At 45.4% G+C, this 24,114-nt stretch overlaps 5 protein-coding genes across 13 annotated transcripts; 2 read left to right on the forward strand and 3 right to left on the reverse strand.

Moving 5' to 3' along the window:
* Positions 1 to 1,565: 1,565 nt before the first annotated feature.
* Positions 1,566 to 10,155, forward strand: LOC120908523 (Y+L amino acid transporter 2). 9 transcript variants are annotated; one of them, XM_040319614.1, is made up of 10 exons: positions 3,117 to 3,358; positions 4,793 to 5,102; positions 5,447 to 5,693; positions 6,051 to 6,176; positions 7,387 to 7,480; positions 7,706 to 7,920; positions 8,033 to 8,262; positions 8,352 to 8,604; positions 8,971 to 9,041; positions 9,502 to 10,155. In XM_040319614.1, the coding sequence occupies exons 2-9, from the start codon at positions 4,833 to 4,835 to the stop codon at positions 9,027 to 9,029; spliced, it is 1,494 nt and encodes a 497-aa protein (XP_040175548.1). In that variant the 5' UTR covers positions 3,117 to 3,358; positions 4,793 to 4,832; the 3' UTR covers positions 9,030 to 9,041; positions 9,502 to 10,155. The 9 variants fall into 9 exon arrangements, with proteins under 9 accessions (XP_040175546.1, XP_040175545.1, XP_040175542.1 ...); XM_040319612.1 differs by lacking the exons at positions 3,117 to 3,358; positions 8,971 to 9,041 and adding an exon at positions 1,566 to 1,703; XM_040319611.1 differs by lacking the exons at positions 3,117 to 3,358; positions 8,971 to 9,041 and adding an exon at positions 1,566 to 1,703 and having other exon boundaries at positions 4,796 to 5,102.
* Positions 10,156 to 11,024: 869 nt separating this feature from the next.
* LOC120908524 (cystinosin homolog) lies at positions 11,025 to 12,694 on the reverse strand. The gene is made up of 5 exons (XM_040319615.1): positions 12,367 to 12,694; positions 11,877 to 12,306; positions 11,406 to 11,814; positions 11,227 to 11,329; positions 11,025 to 11,166 (listed from the first exon to the last, which is right to left on the reverse strand). Exons 1-5 carry the CDS (start codon positions 12,504 to 12,506, stop codon positions 11,118 to 11,120), a joined length of 1,131 nt encoding a protein of 376 aa, XP_040175549.1. The 5' UTR covers positions 12,507 to 12,694; the 3' UTR covers positions 11,025 to 11,117.
* A 109-nt stretch (positions 12,695 to 12,803) lies between these two features.
* LOC120908525 (cystinosin homolog) lies at positions 12,804 to 14,272 on the reverse strand. The gene is made up of 4 exons (XM_040319616.1): positions 14,015 to 14,272; positions 13,516 to 13,945; positions 13,043 to 13,451; positions 12,804 to 12,964 (listed from the first exon to the last, which is right to left on the reverse strand). The coding sequence occupies exons 1-4, from the start codon at positions 14,176 to 14,178 to the stop codon at positions 12,837 to 12,839; spliced, it is 1,131 nt and encodes a 376-aa protein (XP_040175550.1). The 5' UTR covers positions 14,179 to 14,272; the 3' UTR covers positions 12,804 to 12,836.
* Positions 14,273 to 18,592: 4,320 nt separating this feature from the next.
* On the forward strand, positions 18,593 to 19,825 carry LOC120894378 (probable transcriptional regulatory protein TTE1135). The gene is made up of 4 exons (XM_040296909.1): positions 18,593 to 18,911; positions 18,972 to 19,215; positions 19,278 to 19,446; positions 19,519 to 19,825. The coding sequence occupies exons 1-4, from the start codon at positions 18,704 to 18,706 to the stop codon at positions 19,726 to 19,728; spliced, it is 831 nt and encodes a 276-aa protein (XP_040152843.1). The 5' UTR covers positions 18,593 to 18,703; the 3' UTR covers positions 19,729 to 19,825.
* On the reverse strand, positions 19,761 to 20,955 carry LOC120894380 (triosephosphate isomerase). Its single transcript, XM_040296910.1, has one exon. It carries the CDS (start codon positions 20,711 to 20,713, stop codon positions 19,970 to 19,972), a length of 744 nt encoding a protein of 247 aa, XP_040152844.1. The 5' UTR covers positions 20,714 to 20,955; the 3' UTR covers positions 19,761 to 19,969.
* Positions 20,956 to 24,114: the final 3,159 nt, after the last annotated feature.

The following is a 24,114-nucleotide window of genomic DNA, read 5'->3' on the forward strand; positions in this document are numbered from 1 at the left end:
ACATTGAAAGTGAAACATTATATTGTGTGAAGCTCAACATTATGAAGACACATCAACGACTATCGCGTACAATGCATCAAACAATGTAGATACCGTTATTGTCGTGCGCATTCATGTGCACTTACTGCAGTTTCTGTTTCGAGCAGGTCGTCGGTGATGTAATGATTCAGCTTCCGTGACCATTTATCGTGTCATAACAAAATCATGTGGATGGCAATAAATCGATTGCCACCGCGGGGTAATGAATGAACGTCTCGAGTTCTTTTACTGCGGAGCGTATCACTTGGCATTGATGATGACGTCCATTACTCCCTTGCCGCATTAGTAGACGCGCATGTGAGTAAATTAACGGCATCAAATCATTGTCAAATCGTGGCATTACTCCACGACAACTTCGAAAGCTATTTGTTTTTCACGTGCAAGATGTCGATGCTTGCAATCACGTCCAATTATTTGCCTGCGTGTGGTTGTGTGCGCCACAACAACAAAAAATCCCATTACAAGTACACACCAAACTGCGGGAAAAACATAGACAACCGCAGCCGATCCCATTCCAATCCCCAGTTGATGACCGCAGGCGACATTGACAGACTTCCAATCGCCCGCCCGCCGTCTCTCTTGAGGGTCCCTGAGCGGCGCCGCGATAGTACGGTTGCATTCGGCACTGATGCAAGCCACGGCGTGGGTTTCATCAGCCATTAAACTCTCGCGGTGCATCGATCGATGATGCGCTTGTAATCTCCGCCCCAAACACACACACTCCACAGAGACAATGCATCCAATTCTGCATCCAATTGCCGTTGCGGTTTGATCCAAATCAAACCATCGCCCCACGCAAAACGGAACGGATAGAAAAGCAGAACCAGTCACTGGAAGACACATTGGCGCCAGTCAGAGATGACGCACTAGCCAAAGTTCGAGGTGAAACTTTCCGAACGGTTACTGCCGGATTGTGCCAGTTCGTTCGCCTCAAAGACATTCCTCAAATTGCGCTGTCAAACTGATAATTGGTGTCGGATTTTTTGCTTCTCGCCAACCATTCTGAATTGATAAGAGCATACGAAAATAAACAGAATGATGTGAATAAACTAATCCAGGGCTGTACGGACGGTGCGGGTTCGAAACGTCACAAGGCCACACTGTCGATGGATGCTGCGGACGAATTCCTGCCGGGTGAATGAGCTACCGGCCGGAGCGAGTGTCTGAGTGCGTAACGGCGCAATGGGCAATGGATCTTCCCGTCATCCCGGCGTTATCAATCAAAGCGAAGGGAATCATGACCTGGAAGGCTGGATAGCGTAACACATCCCGGTTGCGAGAGGTTATTCGCATCCCTTCGTATTGACTGGCATCCCTCTTTGCTTCGTATTCTTCACCGTCACATGGCAACGTGATGGCCGTTACTTTCCCACGAGGAACGGCTCTCAGCATCCATGGAGCATGCGCCTTTGCGTGTATTTGTGGATGTGTGTGTGTGTGTGTGTGTGTGTGTGTGTGAGAGTGTATGCTGGTATTTGTGCAAGTTCCTGCTTCAGACGTCATACATCCTCGGTCGCAAAAGCAAGGAAAGGTATGGTAATTCTACCCGCTCCACCGTAAGGATAACGTACCCTCACCCAAGGACGTTTTGCACACCAGATCTCAGTCAGAAAACGTCCTTTTTTCGGGCAGGGAGCCGCCATTCGCTCGGGAAATAGCAAACGGTAAGCATCCTGGTCTGGTGGAACTGTAAAAGTGTGTTAAAAAAATGGAAAATCTTTAAAAAGTGATGATAGAGCCTAAGAGAAAGACCTTTAACCTTGTCAAAAATCAATGAAGGTTTTGTGCACAAGCAAACACGCTACCCAACCATTGCCGCACTACGGAAAAGTGCCCGGTACGGTGCAGGAAGGCGATCAATTATTATACCAATCATTTCAAGTGTGCTCGAAGCATCATCAATTATGGGTGGATGTTGTGAACGTGACGCGAGCTGAAAAGAACGAGGGACAAGGACTGTTTTCGCAAGGGAAAAGTCGCATTAGCAAAAGTTCATCGCGAGCGCACTGCGAACCTGTCATCACGTGACGCTGCTGGTGATGCTGATTTGTGCCGAAAGGGCGATATCGCAAGTGACATGGACAAAAAATCGATTACATCCCTGTGTTGGTTCGGGTCTTCTGAATGACCACAGCACACTGCAAAGTGTACAAGAAGACGGTGCATCAGTTAGTCCTGTTTGTTTGCAGCCTGAAACTACTGTTTGCTTGACCAAAGCTTATCAGTGTTTGCGCGGCAGAGTACAATTGCGTATTCTGGAGGAGAATATTCGCCCGCAATAAAGGTGTCGTTAGGTGTCACTGTGGGGCGCGTTTTTGCTAAGATAACATCTCGCACTGTCCGTGACCATCTAACGAGCCGTCAAGGTTAGGGCCGGGAAGAATTTGCGCGAGTGTTCACGAAAAACCAAAGCCGCTAATTGTGTGAAACACGTTTTGGGAGCAGAACGACTCGACTCTAATTTTATGCAATTCTTCACGATATGATGGAGCCTAAAACAACAGCTCATAAAAAACCCTACACCATCGCGTTAGAGGTCATTTGATTAGCAGTAGGAAGGAAGATGAGAGAGAGAACAAACATCCCCATCCCCGTCAAAAACGTGACTCAACACGTTTCTATATCGACGCCATGCCTTTTGATTACCGAAAAAAGGCCCAAAAACACACCCATCCACAGGCTTCACCCTCTGGTGGGGGTGGGAGTGTGTTGGAGCTTAAAGCCGCTCGGAGACTCGATAAAGTTCACCCTAAACAAAACTCGTTCTCTAAAAACGTATTCAAAAAAGCTGTTTTCTAACAGCAAAAAATCGCATTCCTTCACCCTCCCGTGCAGCCCAACTACAGAACTCACACGCGTCACTTGACACACGCAGCCCGCCGCCAAGAAGATGTTTGTTATCACCCGGTTCTAAACACTCGGCAGGGCAAGTGTGCGGTGCGTGAATCGGGTGGTGAGGTCTCTCTACAGCTGAGTGCCACCACGTCGAGGGGACGGTTTTTGCCGATCCCATCGGTGAGTTACCCGTTTGAATGGGCGTTAGAAAGCGAGCGGCAAACATGCGGCCGGTCGAAACCGTTCGAAGCATTCGTACGTTAACGCTCGCACGGTGTGGAAGGAAAATCCCGCGAAGTCTTCTGCACTGGAGCCTTGCTCTAAGCGCGTCGTTAGGGATTTTGAACGGTGAGGATACAAGTGGACCGGGTGTACTGGGAAAAGTGAAAAAGTTTGAATCGTAATTTATTGTACAACTACAAGAGGCTCTTTGGTGTCGTAAAAGTGTTAAAGAGCTCAAACCTTCTGTGGTGTGTATGTGAAGGTATGTGTTTTGCGCGGTGGTTTTCAAGGATGTGTGCCTTAAATTGCGCTTTCAATCGTTTCGCAGCGGTTGAAGAACACAATGCTAGAGAGCCCCCTTTTTTCTTATGCCAGACTGACCTTGAACCCTTCCCTGAAATCATGATTCGCTTTTGTGCCCTTAAAGTGCCCCTTCCTGTAAACAACCCTTGTGAAACTCTTACATGCTGTCGGAAGTATTGAGCCCGAAGACCATCGCGATCGGTTGTATTACGCACCATGAATCCAGCTGCAAAATCTGTGACGTTAATCGCTCGCGTGCATGTGCGTGTGAGGGGGCTTTTCCCTTGAACATCCTCCGATGTGTGGTTCCCGGTACAAGGCCTCGTTTAGTCACCCGTTAGGTGTACCATTTTAAAATCGAGCAGTGAACGCACTGAAACTAAAGCCGAACTGTGTAAATAAAAGCCAACCAACAAAAGTACGTTCTTCGTACGGTACGAGTGGCGTACTTGTGGTTGCCGATGCCTAATGCTCCGATACAATGCTGTGGCTGTGGGGTCTGAAGGGTAAAAGAAGGTGTTTCGTCACGTTTCGATTAGCCGATCGTCTCTTAATTGACGAAGTTTTCTGATCGGAAGCTCAATTGCCGCGACCAAGACGCAGGGGTGCGATGCGGCCGGCCGGTGAACGTTGGCAGTTTTACGTCGATTAGTTAGACAGGCGGTTTAGAGGAGCGTAAGGGAGTGCATTGTACACGGTCTAGATACAGGTGTTTATGTGTGAACCGTGTGTTTACTTGGAACATATGCTGTGCGTAATATCAATACAAGAGAATTAGACAATTGTGTGCGATGGAACAATTTTCTCAAAATAATTTGTAATTTAATCGAACTAAACGAATTAGATTATTTGAAATTGGAGTTCCAATTGGATTTATCAATCACCCTGTGCGGAATATATCTCTAATCTGTCACCTTTAATACACCATTTGTCTCTGAACGGCCATCATCGCTAAACGCTTGTCTGCGTGCGGTGTTCAGTTCGACTCCATTGTCGGAAGAGCAACGATCGGCGTTGTTTACACAATCCCGATACTGTTCGCTATTTCGACAGTGGCTCGACTGTTTTTTTAATCCACTCTTTTCCCCCTTCAAATTACACCTACTACGGCCTATCGCCGCCGACCGTAAATCAGCCTGCCAGTAATCCGTCCTGCCTCCTTGTCAACAGTGTAATGTGTTTTATTTGATCTGTGTTAGAAAATTATACCTTTGGCCGCACGTACTTACAATGTGGTTGCTTATTGGTGTACAATAGCATTAGTTAGGTTGTAATGATATGCGAGCGTGCACGCGCGTATCCGTGTGGATAGGGACGGAGTGCCGATAGCTGTGAATAAAGCTCGTTTTACGCTGTTGAAGCCCACTCATGCCTTTACCGTCCACTTTACCAGCAGCTTGTTGTGACAGCGCGGGACACCGAGGACCACACAAATGGAGGACGACGCACTGAACAAGGACGAGAAGCAGCGCAAGGACTCGCTGAAAAGTGCAAAGGATGCAGCGAACGGCGACGGTGGCGGCGGTGGCGACGGCGGTGACATCGTGCTCAAGCCCAAAATGACACTCGTCAACGGGATCACGGTGATCGTCGGTTCCATTATCGGTTCCGGCATTTTCGTCTCGCCGACCGGTGTCCTCATCAACACGGGCAGCGTCAACATGTCGCTGATCGTCTGGATCCTCTCCGGGCTGTTCTCGATGGTAAGTCGGTGGCGGGCTGTGACGGGATGCAAATCAACTTAAGGGAAACCGATCGCAGCAACAAACAGGTTTATGCCGGTCGCTGTTTCGTTCGAGAACGTCTGAAGAATTGGAACCTTCGCGGCACGACAACTGTGTCTGTGGCGGTGGTAATAAAAATTCGCCAAATTCGCCGACATAAAACCCGTTAGGTGGACGAATTGAATAATGAGACGAGACGAAATTGAGCAATGCGACAGCCAAACATTTTGGTTTTGAGGGGGGGCGTTTTGTGGGATACAGGAAGGATACCGCAATCAGCTCCAATACAACTGCAAACCAAATGCTTTTGTTTTGTTTTGCAGGTTGGTGCCTACTGCTACGCCGAGCTGGGCACAATGATCAAAAAGTCGGGCGCAGATTATGCGTACATTATGGAAACGTTTGGGCCATTCCTGGCCTTTATCCGGCTCTGGATCGAATGCATGATAGTGCGTCCCTGCTCGCAGGCCATCGTCGCCCTCACGTTCAGCGTGTACGTGCTGAAGCCGTTCTTCCCCGAATGCCAACCGCCCGAGGATGCGGCCCGCCTGCTTGCCGTCTGCTGTATCCGTAAGTAATCCGCGTAATTGTATCCTTTATTATCCTTTCACAGCGACTGGGAGCTGACAGCATCAGCCCACGAGAAACGAGCATGGAATCAATTTCCGCCTACTTTTACGACGCACCACCATCCATTACGCAAAGACAAACACGCTGCAGAAGCGACAACCGTTTTATGGACCGGATTTAGATCGCTTATGCAAATCAGCAATACGAAGAGCGGAGAACAAACCTTCGTTCGTTCGGAGCTATTTCGATGCGAAACAACAATTTTACTTTTTGATCTCAGGCCGTCAACGATTGGATTTTATTTTAAACTGTTGTCCTTTTTCTCTTGTTCGTGCACATCTCCTGCTCATCCTTTAGTGGTGCTGACGTTCATCAACTGCTGGGACGTGAAATGGGCCACGGCGGTACAGGACATCTTCACCTACGCGAAGCTGCTCGCCCTGTTCATCATCATCGGTGCCGGTGCCTACTACCTGTTCCAAGGTAAGTTCCAGAGTTCCGCTCCTGTACTGTAGTTATGCAAGCGAGCGCGTGTACGACTATGGTTAGCATAAATCAGTAGCCGACCAGGTGCCGATACATCTGTTACGATGCAAAAACAGGCTCGGCGGCACTGTTTTCTCGATGCGATCTGACTACGTCATACGTGTGTGCCACCCGTTGACGACAATACGCGCGCGTGAAGGAGACGCCGAGCACTTTCACACCGGCCGGCCGGACACGTGGAAACAGTGTTGAAGGTGTGCGAGATTTATTTGTTTGTTTTGATGCTAGATGCAGGGGTGGCTTAGAGTCGCCCAGGAGTGGTCCAGGGTAGGGTTTTAGAGCAGTAAACCGTTTAGTTTCTTCGACGGGGGGTGGAGACAAACAGGTGCTGTGTTGCAGAGCATTTGTGTGTTGATTTGACGTTTTATTGGCCTTCTGTCAGGACCGGAAATGTGGCCGCGTATCGCGTAAGCCTCCCGCTGCAACAATGTAAGGGATAGGCTCGTTGAAATAGTCACGTTGCTTGGCAACAGCTCTTGATCTTGGATCTACGCACGATCAAGTGGTTTACTGGCAACAATCTCGGCAAGGAACCAGTGAAAGCCATTCCCAACTAACCATCATTAACGAAGCAGTTGGAAGGCTATTCAAGCGGAACAAATTTAATGCATCCCATTCTGTACGAATTGCCAAAAATTGTCCTCTAACAAATCTGAACTCTGGTGAACGGAGCTCATGATGCTCTAAGCAGGATTATGTCAGCTACTGAGCCGCATGCACCGTCAGCCACATTAAACGATCATCGCGAACACTGTCGGAATGTGGTTCAGCCCGTGTGCCGAGACCAGCCCACATTCAATTAAGCTGAATTAGCTTATGCTACCGCTGCGTCTTTTGATGGCCCAACCGTAGAGCATCATGAAATCATTGTCCGCTGACCGATATCTCGCGTGCGTTAAATTTGATAATAACAGTGATATTCTAGACCGGCCGGCATCGCTTCTCCGGCAACGCGGGTCGTGCCTGCACCCGGGGTTCCAAGGCGCTCTTCTTTTTGCGAGATCTTTGGCCCTTTCCGTAATTGTTTTTATGTCCATCAGGCTTTAGTTTCTATCGATTTTCAGCGAGCAACAAACAAACATCTGTCTCTCATCGTATCTCGTTTGTTGGGGTGTCTGATTGCATTTCGTTTCTTCTTTCGCCCCAGGCAACACGGAACACTTCACCTTCGATAACACGAAAACGGAGGTAACATCGCTCGCATTGTCCTTCTATTCGGGTTTGTTTGCCTACAACGGTTGGTAAGTTTGCTTTCATTTCCAATTGTTCGATTTCTCTTCCTTGCGCTGATTGTTGTGTGTTGCGACCCAATGGGTCCTTCTAATGATGTTCACCAGTGGGCAACACACAGCAAGACAGATGTATTCCCTGTGCGTTACAAAGGATGCCTCCTTCTGGCTAGACCAGAGACATGCCAGCCATGATATACAGTAATCCTCTTACGCGACAAATCCATTTGCCCACAGGAACTATTTGAACTTCATCATCGAGGAGCTGAAGGACCCGGTGAAGAATTTGCCCCGTGCCATCGCAATTTCCTGCACGCTGGTGACGGTCGTGTACGTGTTTACCAACGTGTCCTTCTACACGATCCTGTCGCCGGAGGAGGTGCTCGGCTCGGAGGCGGTCGCCGTCACGTTTGCCGATCGGGTGTTCGGTATGTTTGCGTGGACGATACCGGGTAAGTGTTTTGTGCCGCATCATGCTGGATCGAATGTCGTCATCGCCTACGATTATTTTATTTCCGGATGCCTTGCGCCTCCACCTCCTCGTACTTCTTTCTCCCCATTCAGTGTTTGTCGCCCTGTCAACGTTTGGAGCGGTGAATGGCATTCTGCTTACCTCGTCCCGCCTGTTCTACGCCGGCGCTTGCGAAGGTCAGATGCCGGAGATTCTTACCATGATCCAAATACAGCGCCTCACACCGACGCCCGCCGTGCTGATTATGGCGCTTCTTTCCATGCTGTATCTGACGGTATCGGACATCTTTGCCCTAATTAACTACGTTGGGTTCGCCACTTGGGTGAGTGTCTTCGTATGGGGAAGATTTTCGAACTTAACTGACAGTGAAATTACTTAAATTCTTTCTCTTTCCCCGTGCTCTACTTGCAGCTAAGTATCGGTGCGGCCGTACTGTGCCTACCGTGGTTACGGTGGAAGCAGCCGAAACTGAACCGCCCGATCAAGGTGAATCTCATCTTCCCCATCCTGTATCTGATCGCCACCGTCTTCGTCACCGTCGTCCCGATGATTGCCAGCCCGGTAGAGACGGGCTACGGGTGTCTTATGATTCTTTCCAGCATTCCCGTCTACTTCATATTTATTGCGTGGCGAAACAAACCCAAATGGTTCAACCGCTCGATGGGTAAGCTGGGGCTGTGCCGGTGGAACCAGCAGTACCATCAGCTGTCTGGGACGGCTAGTTGTAGTACCGAAATAGGAGGAAAATTTCTCAAAACTCTCTCCGGAATCGTCCCTTCCCATTCATTCCATTCCCTAATCCGTATTCCTTTCCCTAAATGTGAGCTTTTTGTAGAAGCTTCTTTAAAGCAATTCCCAACCCGAAACGTTTCCCTCCGTTCTGCCATCCTGGTTTAAATCTGATTGGCTGTAGAGTATCGATTGTTTTCCTCATTTGCTAAAAAAATCCCCTCTCTTTCTCTCTTTCTATAAACTGTTATTTTTTCTCTTTCTCTCTCTTTCTCTTCCAATGTTGGAATCGTGTTCACAGGTGGAATTACGCAGAGTTTACAAAAGTTAATGATGGTGGTGCGGCCAAAACAGAAATAAGCGCGAATGAAGGTTTTTATCAGTTTTATGCTTATGTTTATACTTTCCCTAGTTTGCTGTTTGCACACTAACAGGGTTTTCTACCGTTTTGCTGTACTAATCCCGATTTGAGAGTGTGTTTTGTCTGTCTTTTTCTTAACACTTTCATTGCGTTTTGATCGCTTTCGTTAGCATGCTTTTAAGGATTTGGAAGATATTTATTGGATTAAGGTCACGGAATACAAATCTTCCAAACTCTTGAATAATCTTACATACGCAACTTTTTTTACTATACGCACCACAATTTCAAAACTCAGCAAAGCAAAAAGAAGATCAAATAGTTCGCACCATGATCGAAACATCGCTAGCGCACCACAATTATTAATAACAATATCTTCACCATATTATAAGTTAAATTTGAACAAGAGTGTTATGTCTAATTAATATTTTATTCCTCTCTCTCTCTAACTCCTCTTTCCAACTCTTTTTCCAGTGGGTCTTACACGGTTCCTCCAAAAAATGCTCATGGTCGTAGGAAAGACCAAACCAGCTCAGGTTTAAACAAACATGCATCCATACGATCATACGAACACACCGTTGCCATCATTTGCTGTGTATGCCGACCAAAACGAGGATAGAGCCATTCCAACTCTACATTCCAGAATGGCGCAGAGGCAGTAGTGCGAAAGGATTAGAGCGATCTTTATTTTGTTTTAAAATGTTTTTTGTTTGTGCTTGTTTGATCGTCCCATCCCTTGCTGAAGGCTGTTAAAATGTATTCGTTTCTTTTAAAGTAATTATTATATTATGTTCTAACAATTTGACGTCAGTTACAAATTGATTTCGTTAGAAGGGATGCCACGTGGCGAAAACAGAAAATGTCGTGGAAAAAGTATCAGTAAGACAGACGATTGTGTGAAATAATTGCATTTCAAAGAAACATTCCCATCACTGTTTTTCGTTCTGTTCGAACAGGCGCAATAGTTTCTTGAATAGTAGTCAGTCAGGCACATCTCAACCATTTATCAAACAACTCGAAGCAAACCAGGTCCACAAGTCAGGGAAACAGTGTTCAGGTTTTAAAAAAGTTCACTCAACGTTTATGTTTTCTAGCTGAATAATTACTGAATCGGCTCTGCAGAACAGCTACTGGCTTTTACTTTTTTTTAATTCTATTTCAGTCAACGAAAAGCACATATCAATATTTTAATCAAGTTGGAGTATGTGTTACGCCGCCAGAAGCAGAATGGTGCTTGTTTCTGTTTAAATTAGCTATTTATATAAACACATTCCATAGGGGAAAGGATTGCTAAATTGCTAAATTATTCCGTGTGCTTGGTAACTGCTAACAAATAAAAAAAGGGCAAAAAGCTATACAATTGCAAACCTATTTAAAATTAACAACTGCAAACCAAACATTTACATGAAACGTATTCAAATTATAGCGAAAAGACTTTGTCGTTTAAAAAATTAACAGAAAGTTGTTTTAACGGAGCTTCCATAGGCCTGATTTCTAACGTAAATGTGGTCGATCAGCATTGGTCCACTCGTGTCGAAAGCATTGTAGTCGAATTAATGAAGGAAAGGAAGTGTAAGGAGTAACGCATACATATATGTATAGCTCGTATGGCTCTGCACGATCTCTGTGCAAAAACAGATTTGCAAAGAGAAGAAAAAGTCCCAAATGAGCTATGTTGTTGACAATAATAATAGAAACACAATGTTCGCACGAAAACCCTGGACGGGTATTGGTAGTGACCGCTGTCGAATAAATGTATTATTCATAATCAATCATCATGCTCGAATAGAGAAAGTATATCGTTAGGTGTCATATAGTTCTACATGTATATAGAGCGTACAAATGAATGCAAACCCCGGCGCCTTCGCAGCGATCAGATCCTTGGAAATATTTATCGAAGCGATGAAGCAAGCTACAGGAGAAGATAACATTCAGGCATGAGTGCCGTGCGAAAATAGCCAGCGATGTATCAATGTATTGTAAAGTATTGTCAAATATACGATGAAACAAACCAAAGCACGGTCGAGGATGTTTATTGTGACCCTAATCGGGCAGTAATTGGAATATATCACAGCATAATTCAAATGCGGTCATTTTGGAAGCATTGGCAACTCTGCCGGGACTTTAACGCTTCGTTTTCTGCAAACGAAACGGGGTTGAGTTAAAATCACTGATTGGTCACACAGCAACGAAACATACCTGTATAGAATGTAATGCTGGAACATGAACACCAGATCGAATAGGATAGAGAAGATCCCCAAACCAAATTTAACCGGATCGCCTCCAATGGATCTCCAATCATCTGAATACAAAAATAAGGTAAAATGTAGGTAGTTTGGTCATTCCGTAGCTTCAACAGCCTTTCGGGTGTAACTTACCGAAATTCCAAGCATTTATAACCATCTGCAGTATGCTGAACAGTCCACCAGCGAGATCTAGTAATCGATTCATGATCTCAAACCCTTCCGTACTCTTGCGACGATAGTTCATGTAAGCTTGCGGAAAGTATTTGATCATGGTAGTGGAGAGCTTAATATAGCTAAGCACATACAAGAAATCTAACCAATGCATGACATTCCATATAGCACAGCCCATCGTCGCAAAGATGATGAGAAAGTAGGTAACGATGATCGATTTCGCCGGTTTGGATACACTGTTTCCACCAGTTTCGTATATCCAACACTGGAATATGGTAAACCCGGTACCGAACACGGCGTGTACCGCAAATCCTATATCATTTCCAATGACCGGGTTCAGTCCAAAGGGATGGCGTTGGTAGTACTCGTCCTGTTTAACAAAAAAAAACAAGATAATGACAAATGTCGTTACGGAAAATACCGATAACTCACCTCCACAAAGGTATTCCAGTAAAGGAACACATTGAACACCACGTAGCTTATGTGTCCCACTATGTTGATGTACAAAAAGTCAAAGCTTAGTCCGACCACACTTTTCCGACGATAGTTCAGCCAAATCTGGGGGTAATAACCCGCAGACCAGCAGGCAGTGTAGGCCCATCCAACCATCAATGATATGATCATCAATGGTTTAAACATAGCCACTTTGATCAGCAGGAATAGCCGCGTATCGTCCACTACTCCTTCCGGTTCTACCCATGGTTGTACGATGAAGCGTCCCTGTTTTACCGGTTCTATCAACAGCGAGATAGAATGATTGTTCCAGCCTTCCACGAAAGAAATGGTTTGATTGGATTCAATCTGCATTGCTGCATCTTGGGGCCAGCACAGTTGCAAATCAAATCGGGATGATACATATCCACTGAATTAGGAGTAAACGAGATTAGGTGCTATGATGTATCACCATTGTCACCGTACTTACCTGGCTTCAATGTTAAAACTGGCCGTTTCACCGAATGTTACAACCACAGACTGGGGGATAAGCGATAAGGACACATTGTAAGCACGTACCCTACCACCGCCTACGAACACTCCCAGAATGACCCACCAAAGGATGTGCATGAGTGAAGCGCTACGGGTATTACCTATCCCGTTGGAGTACCAGTTTATCACTGAGTCAGGCGCATCTTTCAGCTACTGGCGGGCGATTCAGACCCCGATAAGCAGATCTATTGTTACGAATAAATCGCACCAGATGAGATTAGTGACGGCATAAGCATCCCAACGCAGACTCGGCAAATATGTGTACTATGCGATAAAATAAACCAATACGATAAGAACAGATCGGACGTAACTTGGTGGACGGTGGTGCGTGCCAAGCATCTTGCGCGGCGTTAGAATAAACTCGCTCAGAGTTACTTTATGTTTTTGAATGATCTTCTTTATGCTGGTTTACTTGGGGTCTCCCGTATGGGACCTATAGCAAACATAATGCTGTACCATAAATATTGCATCGAAAAAGATGGAAACGAATCCCAGACCAAATTTGACCGGACTTCCAACAATTGATTGCCAGTCATCTGCAGGGAAAGAAGGACGAAAATGGATGTTACCTGCACTAAGTATGATTAAGATCAAACAGTTTCGCACTCTCTTACCATAATTCCAACCGTTGAGTACCATCTGTAGCAGGCTCAACAATCCACCCGCAAGGTCCAGTAATCGGTTGGAGATAGCGAAGCCTTCCGTGCTCTTTCGCCGGTAGTTCATAAGTACTTGTGGGATGTATTTGATCAAGTTTGTTGACAGCTTGACGTAGCTTAGTATGTACAGGAAGTCAAGCCAGTGCATCTGTTCCTCGATCGCAAAGCCACAGAACACGCTCACCATCAGTACGTAGCCGGAAATGAGCAGTTTGACCGCAGTCGAGACAACGGTGCCTCCATTCTGGTAGATGTAGCACTGGGCAATCAGGACCAAGTTTCCAAACACGGCGTGCACTGCATATCCCACATCATTCGGCACCACCGGATTCAACCCAAATGGATGGCGTCTGAAATACTCGTCCTAAAGAAAGGGGCTGGTGTTAATTATTCTAATTGTAACTTTACAACAGGCGGGTCTTACGCACCTCAATAAACGCACTGCAAAACAGCACCACATTAAACGTCGCGTAACAGCAATTGCCGACGATGTTCAGGTAAAGGAAATCGAAGCTCAATCCGACGACGCTCTTGCGCCGGTAGCTGGTCCAAGCTTGAAAGTAATCGCCAATTGTCCAGCAGACGGTGTACGTCCATCCGATGAGCATCGATACGATTATCAGCGGGCGATATTGGGCGACTTTGAGCTGCACAAACAGGCGGGTATCATCGACGACGCTGAGATTGCTGGTGATAATTATGGGACGGATGATAAATCGTCCCTGTTTCGATGACGAGATGTTGATGGAAAAGTGTTCGCTTTCGCATCCATTTATTGTGATAATTGAAGGGCTTAGCTTGATCTGTTCTTCAGCATCCCAAGTTAGGGTAATATTATGTCCATTATCGTCACAGCCACTGGGAGAGAATTGAGCATGAATATTATTCATAAGAGCTAAGAGCGATGAAATGGAAAGTAATACTTACTGAAATAGCAAGTTAAAATCTGCCGTTTGCGTTACGCTAGTTGTAAGTGCCTGAGGTTCTATTGTAAATTTGAAACGACTGTTTGAATTGCTTACTGCATTCACGCATTTATTGCCTAAAATAATGCCAAAAACGGCTAACGAACACAATTTGGTGAAAATCATTGCTACAAAGAAATTGAGCAACCTCCACCAAGTACAGCACTTCAAGTCACCATTTAACTTTGAGTCCGCGTCAAGCACGAATGATAAGCGCAATCATTCTCTTCGCTTGTCTTAAATCTTCGTACAATCTTATTTATCAATTTGTGTGTGGCTGAGTGCAAAAAGAGGAGTTAAGGGAATAATTTGAATGCTTGCTTTTTTTGCATAAACCACACCACAAGAGACTTTTTTTTTAAATGCCCAGCAAACATGAAATTTACTGTCCAAATATATACCGAAAGCCACCAAGCCTTGAATATAATATTGAAAAAACAATTTGTTGAATTTGCTCAACAGATACGTGTGTCTTTTTTTCGGAGCGAACTGTATATTTAAACAGACTGTCATGGACAGAGTGACCAGAAATACCGATTTATCTGTATTCCTACCGATTTTTTATATGCCTACCGATTCACAGATGACCGCCCTAAAACTACCGATTTTCCATTTATCCTACCGAAAACCACAGATATTTGATTTTTCAGTCGTTTCAGCTTAATCTGTGGCGCTTGGGTTACTGTTTCAAGGATTGCTAACCTCATTTGTTACTTATCGCGCTGGTGCACGTTTGTTTGCCTGGCACTTTTTATTTTTCTCCGTTAAAATGTTACGTTCATAATAAGTAGAAAATGTCAGTTGCGTGGATTCCGAGAATTTTTCGTCAAAGAAAATCATTTAAATTTGAATTTGAATCAGAAAAAGAGAATTAAATTTTCAGTCGAGGGGTAGATACAAACACACGGTGGGGTTCCGGCCCAAGATCGGATACGAAGTCCGTTGTTTTGGGCTGTAAATTAAAAATGGCGGATGGAGCGCCTTCACGGAGAGAATGCGCTCTATTGCATGCCTTTAAAATGCACGAGGCAGAGCGCCAGTGAGTGCCACTGAAAAGAACGCTCGCTCGCGCTGTTTCATTGTATTTTCCTCAGAAATTGAAGAAAATGAAGAAGAAATTGATCGTTAAAATAATTGATTAAATTTAAATGGTTGCGTTCTCAATAGTGCTCCTGCCGAAATCTGCCAATATAATCTGGCCACACCGGCCCGCAGGGCAAAAGCTCGCTCGGAAGGTCAAAGACCGTCGCAATACGTCAAAAACGACCGTCGCCAGCGCCTCGAAATCGTTGCGAGTTTCGCTCGCCGGCGACGTCGGTTTGCAGTACATGCGACGCCGGTTTTGACGTTTTGCGACGGTTTTGCGACGGTGGCCGCCAAAAGCTCGCCTTGCCCAGTGGGCAAAGTGACCAGAAACTCCGATGTATATATATTTGGGTGTGAAGGAAAAATCTCAATTTTTTGTAATCATTGAACGATGAAACTCAGCCAAACAATCAAATCAATCTAAATAATCCAGCGAAAACAAATTACAGACGTACGATAAAATCGTATCCAATGGAGCACTACAGTGGCCCTAAGCGGTCGCGTGAAGCCCCAAGAAAAAGAACTTGCCACCACTGAGAAAAATAATGTGCATCTTAGTTTTTCTTTGGCTTAGAATTTCCAGTACAATTTTCACATCGACTCTTCAGAAAGACTTTCATTTGTGTAGCCGCTGAACCAAATCTAATCCATATCTTAGATAAAGGATGCATATTCTCGTGAGATGGAACTTTTATTTTGCGCATTAGCCCCCCCCCCACCCCATCTCACTTAACACTTCTTTCGCTTACTTTTTTTTAACTCAGTTAAGTTTTGAGTTTTAGAGAGCGGTACTTGTTCCGACGCAATGCGTTGCGATTTTGCCAAAATGTATGGGATTTGACAGACGCATGCGTTAACGACGCACGACGCAGCGTCAAAGTAGAAAAATTTCTATTTCGACGCACGTCGTGATGCGTCTGTCAAAATGGTTTAACCATATCGGGTGAAAATCGATATTTTTCCACGTTAAATTGTTTCGAGCGCAGTTTTGTGTGTAATTGGACTACTAAATAATTTTATTGACAAAACAAAATAAATGTAGAGAAAGGAATTCCGTAATTGCTGCAAAACAGGTGTGTGCGGGTCAGTATGCAATGTGCAATAATAAAGCGAAAACATGCTTTGCACTGTTTTGAGCAGAACTGGAAATGATTTTACAGTTGTAATTTAACATTATAATCACATCAGAACCTATAAATAAGAGACATTATTGCTGTTTGTTGATTGTTTTCTTTGTAAAATGTGTTGACATATCCATGCAGAACGCAGCGAACAGATACCAGCGTGCGTCACGCAATGCGTTGCGATACGCTGCGTCGAAACAAGTACCAAGCCCTTAACCTACCGAAAACTACCCAAATGACAATCCAGCCTGCTCTCACTATGGCGAGCTCAATGACAGCAGCTTCAATCCATACTGAGAGGCTATCATCGTTTCTTCCTGCGTACTGAGCATGCTTGTTTTTTCCCCTCGCTGAGGCGAGATGATTTTGTTTGTATGGTGAGCAAATCTATCGCCGATGATTGCTCTAATGAGATGATCAAGCAACAGCCGCTCACATGATGAAATCATGATGAGGTCGGATTTTGGAGTGAGTAAACATATCTTCTCCACATCGAGCCGCCATTGTGTTGTGGTTTGAGGAGAACATTGGATCATTAACGATTTGTTTGCATTTGTAAAACGTGTAATAATTGACCGCGGGCTACATTTCTCAATTATTTTGTTGAAAGAGCATATCAAATATCCCAAGTCAGTTAAAATATAGTGAAATACTTCACATGACGCACGGTTCGTTGAAGGAAACGTAAAATCATGTGTGGGAAGATGATGAACAACTTCCCGGGACAATCATTCAAGTACTGTCGCTAGGTAAGTGTAAAATACCCAACAAAGTGCTGTTGTCAATATAAAAAGTTTTTAAATTGCAGAGGGTGATTCTTTCTTCATCACAGGCATCAATAAAAAATGAAGCAGCGTTTGACGATGAAGAGGATACCCGGTTGTGTGATGGCCATTAACCGTTAACGTTGAAAATCAAGAGCAATATTACATGGATTGAAAATACCTAGAGATGATTCGCATCGAGTCGAATTTAAAACGGAAAATAATGGTCCACAAAAGCCATCTAATATAACATGAAAGGCCATGTTTTGGATATTTTTGATTGTTAGCAATGGCGGATTAAGACGAGTGGAGGCCCTAAGCGGTCACACGAAAGTAGAGGCTTGATTGAAGCGTCTAGCAGGAGATTGTATTAAATGTCCTAACCAGAGAAGGATTGAGTAGCAATTTTACTTGTGAGCGGGTCGTAGGTGCCTTTTTTGGGGCCCCTGGCCGACACAGATGTTCGACACTTAAACAACTGAATTCGATGGAACACATTAAAACTGAGGGAAATACACATCTAATCAATTACTTAAAAAATAGTATAATTGTATTGATTCGTAATGTATTTTGTAGTTCTGACCTGCATGCACAATTCTAAAACATTCCTATGAATCACAGAAAGGCCTAAAACCTGAAGGCCTGCCTAATAAACTGAAAAAAAACACCCGGCAAATAACCCTATAAAAACTAAATAAAATCACGTGCTTTTAATGGTTTGTAGTGTAAATTGAGTGACAGAGCCGGCTGGCCACATGTACATGCAAATTCATCCCTGCTTAGAGAGCGTACACTCCTTTTCCACTGCTAGTCACATTGGAATTGCTTCAGTCATTATTTGCACTTGGAGGATTTATACATTCTGTTTTCACAAATTTTCTCCAAATCCTTTTTATTTGTCTAGCCTGGATCCTAAATCAGCAGCTACCATTAAAAAAGAATCAAATTTAGTTTTCACAATTAACGAAAACAAAATTCATTACTTGCACTCTCCATCGTTTACTCTTCATCATCCCTTGTTGTTTCTTGAACACCTAGAAATCATCAAAGGCTACACGATATCATCGTCAATATTTTCACTTGTGCTTGGATCTATTTCTGCTTCAAGATTCGATTCGTCTACTGGTGCCCTTTAAACGTCCAAGATTTCGAAGCCTTCAATGGTGTACAAGTTTAATTGAGCTGTTCTGACTTGATGTACTGCGGATCAAATCCAACCACGGCAGTACAACAAGTCAACAGATGAACTGAATAGAAAGGAAGAGTCAGAGTGTACTAGGGATGTAACGGTGGAAAAAGTGAAGAAGGGGAATACCTTTTTTGCGCCATGACTACCATGACGATGATTGCACTGATTTTCCCCTTCCTTTTTTCTCACATCACACTGCTCATAGTGAGATCGCTTTCGTCTGAAAAGCGGAACGGAAAGCGACTTGCATCAAATGTCAACCCGATTTTCCGTGCTGAAATTGTCATCCGGGTACCGATAAAATTTTGATGCGCCTACCGAAAACCGCCAAAATAATCTGGTCACACTGGTCATGGAACTGTCAACCGCTGTCAAAGTCACGTTGTAAACAACAACATTGCGCTCCCAGTTGCCGGGTACAGTGGAGGTTTATGTAATTTGTAAGCATACTTTTACGCCCCTAAAACAAGCATTTACCCCATCTCTGGATGATGCTTTCGGCTGTGGGACGGTTAACGAGGGCAGTGACTACATCGCTACACGCGTACCACAATGTACGAAGCATCCATCAGGCGTCAACCCTCCTTGCCGGTCACTCGAAGTGGCAAAACATACGACACGTGAAGGCGCTCAACGATGGACGGAAGGCGGTATTATTCATCAAACTAGCTAGACAAATTCGGCTTGCTGTGCAAGGTAAGAATGGGGGTTCAAAGAGGCACTCGGACAAGATGCTGATCATGCTTCTAATTGCAGCTGGAGGACCAAACCCGGCCGTCAACAATGTGCTGCGGGCAGCGATTGATGAAGCGTTGAAGAGAAATATGCCCAACGCCACCATACAGGGCATACTGAAGAAGTGCACCAGCCAGTCGGTGGAGCTGAAGAAATACACACTCGAAATTAAGGCACTGGATCAGGTGAATGTCATCTGCGTCCTGTATACCGACCGGTTTGCCCAGCTAAAGATGGATATGGCCACAATATTGAGGAAGAATTTGTGAGTTTTTGCTGCCATTTTGCTTGCTTGTTCTCTATTTGCTGACTTGAGTCTTGTTTCAGTGCCCTATTTTTCGACACGATGCATGCATTTGATGAGAGAGGATTTGTGGAAGCAATTGCGCCGGCCGATGTGAAGTCCGACGATCTGCTTTCCGTTTGCACCGACCACGCTATCGAAACGGGTGCCGAAGATATTGAAGTGATGGATGAAAACAGTCGACTGATAAGGGTAACACGATTTAGCTCCTGTCGGCACGTCACCGTATCTTACATACTAACGTGCTGATTCTTTTCTTCGCAGTTCCTGTGTGATCCCCGGGATTTGGATAAGGTGAAAAAGGAGCTGGAAAAGTTAAACTATTCCGTGGAGCATAGCGAGCATGCCTTCTTCCCCAAATCCACCATCAAGCTAAACCCCGATGCGATGGAAGCATACGAAAAGCTAAAAGAGAAGCTCAAAGCCATGGAAGGCGTGGAGGACATTTACGATAATGTGGAGCTAACCGGGTAGAGCGTGACAATTAAGCCGTGCAATGCAAAGTATTTTCACCGGGACAATGCTTTTATTGAATAGATTACTCTGCGTTTGGTTGGATGCTTAAACGTAACAACCTGTTCAGTGCGCGTGCGGGTACAACGAACGTAATGAGAAACTTAAGATAAGACGAGACATGACGACACTGGCGAGGGGGGATTGCGTAAACGCTGCCCCCCGGCTACACTACTGACTGGATATCGCGGCACGCTCTACTCTACTGTCTGGCGTTGACGATCTGGATGAACTCCGGCTTCAGCGAGGCACCGCCGACCAGGAATCCGTCAATGTCGGGCTTGGCCGCGAGCTCACGGCAGTTGGCCGCCGTCACCGAACCACCGTACTGGATGCGGATGGCGTTCGACACGTCGGCGGACACGTTCTCGGTGAACCACTTGCGCAGCGCGGCGTGCACTTCCTGCGCCTGTTCCGGGGTGGCCGTCTTGCCGGTACCGATGGCCCACACTGGCTCGTACGCGATCACCACATTGCTCCAGTCCTTGACCTGGGCGGCGATGGCCTTCGTCTGCCGGAAGCAAACGGCCTCCGTCTGGCCGGCCTCACGCTCCTGCAGCGTCTCGCCGATGCAAGCGATGACCTTCAGCCCCTCGGCAAGGGCGTGTGCGACCTTCTCCGCAATCAGCTCGTCGGTCTCGCCGAAGATGGCGCGTCGCTCCGAGTGACCCAGGATGACCCAGCCAAGGCCAAGATCCTTCAGCATGGCGGGCGAAATCTCGCCGGTGAACGCACCCTTCGCCACCTTGTAGCAGTTCTGGGCGGCCACTCCGATCGTTTCCGGCAGCAGCGAGCGGGCCAGCGACAGGTAGGGGGCGGGGCAGCCCACCACCACCTCGGTGTTGGGATCGAGCGGACCGGCGGACAGCGTTTTGCACAGCTCGGTGATGCTGGCCTTGTCGCCATTCAGCTTCCAGTTGCCTCCAACGCAGAACTTACGGCCCATGGCTGATGCTTTCGGTGAGTAGACAGACGGTGGGGGTTGAAAATGCACTCAACTGGCGGCTGCTTCACTGTAGCTCGGAATGAAAATATTTTCCGAAATTGAGGGGTAGCAACGCTTATCAGTGAAGGCAACGAACGGCTAAAACAATACTAGCAGCAACAGCTCTCAGTTGCATAAAGCGAGGACTTGGGCAGATTTCGGCACTTGCTACCGGTGGAAGGAAAGAAAGCGAAAATGCATGAGCTGTTTCTCTCTCCGCGTGTGGTGTCATTCAACTGACCTTGGCACTATGGGAAAAGGGCTGTTGAAGGGCTGTCAATCTGAATTGTAATTTATTTTTGTTTCGATTTTTAAATTAATGATCTACCTATGAAAATTGGGTTATGAAATTTATTTTATTTAACATATCTTTGACGTAAACACTTTTTATCTCAAAATTCTGCTCTCAGAAAGCAAGGGATGTTGTATGAATGGTAATCGAATTAAATCGGGACTCCAGTTTTAGTGTATTTGTCCAGGAATGATCGATAGGATGTTCCCTGTATTTGTTTAATTTTGGATGATTCGATTTATAGCTATCACAAGGGATTTTTGAATCCTTCTTAATGAGTCTTTCCCATTATCTGTTCCTTAAAGCTCAACTAACATGCGCAAGAATCATTAAGGTTAAAAATATAGTCCTCAAAGAACTCCAATGAATTGTATTAGATGATGACCTAAGCTTCATATTTCAAAGATCCAATCAACATTTCTGCTAGAGTGTATTTTCTGCTTAATTGACGACTTTTTATTGACGGCAATTATTAATATATTGCTGCATATTGTACAATATCTCAAAATTGACTGCCAAAGCCAAAATATTGAAAAATTTACTCATTGTGCCATCGATTTCTTGAAATAGGGGTAGGAATGTCATGTTTTTAGTAGATATATCATGGTCATTATGGGATATTAACGTCTATAAATGGTAAAAATACAACATTTGACGGATTTTGAATAATCCCGTGTATGGAAGTTAATCAATTAATTTGTTTCGATTTTTTTTAAATATCACTAATGTTGTGTAACCACTTATAAGTATTTAAATTTTTATTCATATTTCTGACGTTTTCTCACATAATTTGTAGTCTATTCAATATTGTAAGAATATAATTTATATCCACTAAACGGTATGTCTAGGATCAAGTCGTTGGAAATACTTATTACGCTGGGCTAATATTATATTTACTTCTGTTCTTCGTCATGCGAAATAATCTCCAACGGATTACACGCTCGAAGTCATATCCTGGGCGGGTAAGTCACGATTATGTTGAACTCGAGACCTCTGACACGGTGCCTCGATTACGGTAGATTAAATCTCACTTCATATCTAGTGCCCTTTGCGGTGTAATTTATAAAACAACAATTTACGCTACAGTCTTTGTTAACTTTAGAGGTCCCTGAACCATGGCTAAAGTGGTATTTTTTAAAATTCACATCCCATTTGAAGAACCTTGTACACGTACTATATGCACAATTTGAACAATTTCCTCAGAATTTTCATTTTGTGCAGCAAAATATAACATCCTGTTGAAATATTTGTACACGGTGCAGCCCGGCACAGTACAGCTCGCACGTCGCATTTACCAACCCCGAAGCACAGTTAATGGGATGTCGGTAGAGTGCTAGGGAAATCACACACCGGAAACGTAATCCTTTCGGTGCTTCCGGATGGGTGGCACACCACATTGCGATACGATGTTTTCCAGCAAATTCGCTCATCATCTGAAATCTGAAGGAGTTTACACGCTTGCTCGGCAGCTCGGCAGGAGAGCAGGAGGTGCTGCCGGTGCTGCCGAGCCGTTCGCTGTTTGTATGGCATCTCGAGCTCGAAGTTCATTCGTCAGCATGTTGTAGTACAACTTACGCTATCCCCTCAGACTGGATTGGTTGGATGAAAAATGTTTTGATACATAGGTAATATTTTATTCATCACCCTTTTCGCTGGAAACGTTGTTAGACGGGCAGGAGGACGTAGGTAGTATTGCCATTGCCAAACCATCACGCAGACATCGTGCGGGTGAGGTAGAATTATGAAACGTTTCCAACCCTGCACGTCTGCACGTGTGGTTGATCCGACCCACCAGATCTCTCAACACGTTAAATCGTAAATTTCAGACACCAGTTTTGTAGCATTGAATTTGAATGCGCCCTTTCATGTACACACCGGCGAAATGGGAGATGATAAAGTGGAGCAGTAAAACCACTTTTAGAAAACACATTGCCGCCACGTCTTAGTCCCGGGGCCTGGAGGTAAGCAGAAATATTTCACTCCAACAAAAAGCCCACCTGCCACCGTACCCATGACAATCAGGGACGGATGGTTTCCAATGTCCACAGGGATCAGGTGAAGGATATCTCCCAGCCTGCCTTCCCTTGCTGTATCGTTCGCTGGAGTGCGAGCTATCTGATCCAATTCCCTCGTTGGCTTTTGCGAGCGCACTTTGATTTTGGAGCATAACAGTGTAGCGACCAGAGCGCCATCTGGTGCGCACATCTAGAACTACCGACATAAAATGTTTAACGGGCTAGTTAGGCAGGGACTGCGCATAAAGCTAGAGCAGGACAAACAGTGATAGCATGCTGCACCGCTGCTATAAAAACGGTGGCTTGCTCCATACACGCTCTCTCTCGTCCTAAACGTTTCCACATCGACACGCGCATATCCGTCCGGCTTACCCAACACTTCTTCTCCGGCAACTCTCGAACGAACAACACTAATTTTCGCGTCTCTCCCGAACTCACCGTTCCGCGGCTTAAAAGAAAAAAATAAATCGAATTCTACCAAAAACGTAGTTCGCAAAGCGTGTTGCGTGTCTCTTTAAAAAATTAGGGACCACTTTTGTGGCGCCCCTAAAACTGGTGACCCCGACGTGATCCGCAACCGACGCCGCGAATTCGTACGTGAGTGGGTGTGTGTACAACGCATCGCAAACTTGTACCGCGTTGAACGTGTTAAAACGTGCCACCGGCAGCGGAGATCGACGCAGAGAAGACAACGTGTGTGTGTGTGCCTACGACCGGGAGTGCTACCAGCGTTAGAGGACGTTGAGTGCGGGCCGACGAAAAAACGCAGCAACGCCGTGTTAGTGCGCCCGTAGCTACACGGAGCGTTCCTGCATTCAGCGAACAAAAGAACCCCCCGCACACACGCGCGCCGCCTCGAAGCGAGACAAGCGCGCACACACCATCATCGGCGCATCAGAAATTTTCCATCGAGCTTTCGACGGCTGACGCAATCGACGCAATTCTTGGAAGCGGATCGACGACAATCTCCGCTGGTGGTCTGCTTGACGCCGGTCACCGCCTCGCAAGCTGTTTCTACACCTCGTGCTACTGGGAATTTTCCGTTTGTGTGTGCT

This window comes from Anopheles arabiensis, chromosome 2 (genome assembly GCF_016920715.1).
Source record: "Anopheles arabiensis isolate DONGOLA chromosome 2, AaraD3, whole genome shotgun sequence".
Taxonomy (NCBI): domain Eukaryota; kingdom Metazoa; phylum Arthropoda; class Insecta; order Diptera; family Culicidae; genus Anopheles; species Anopheles arabiensis.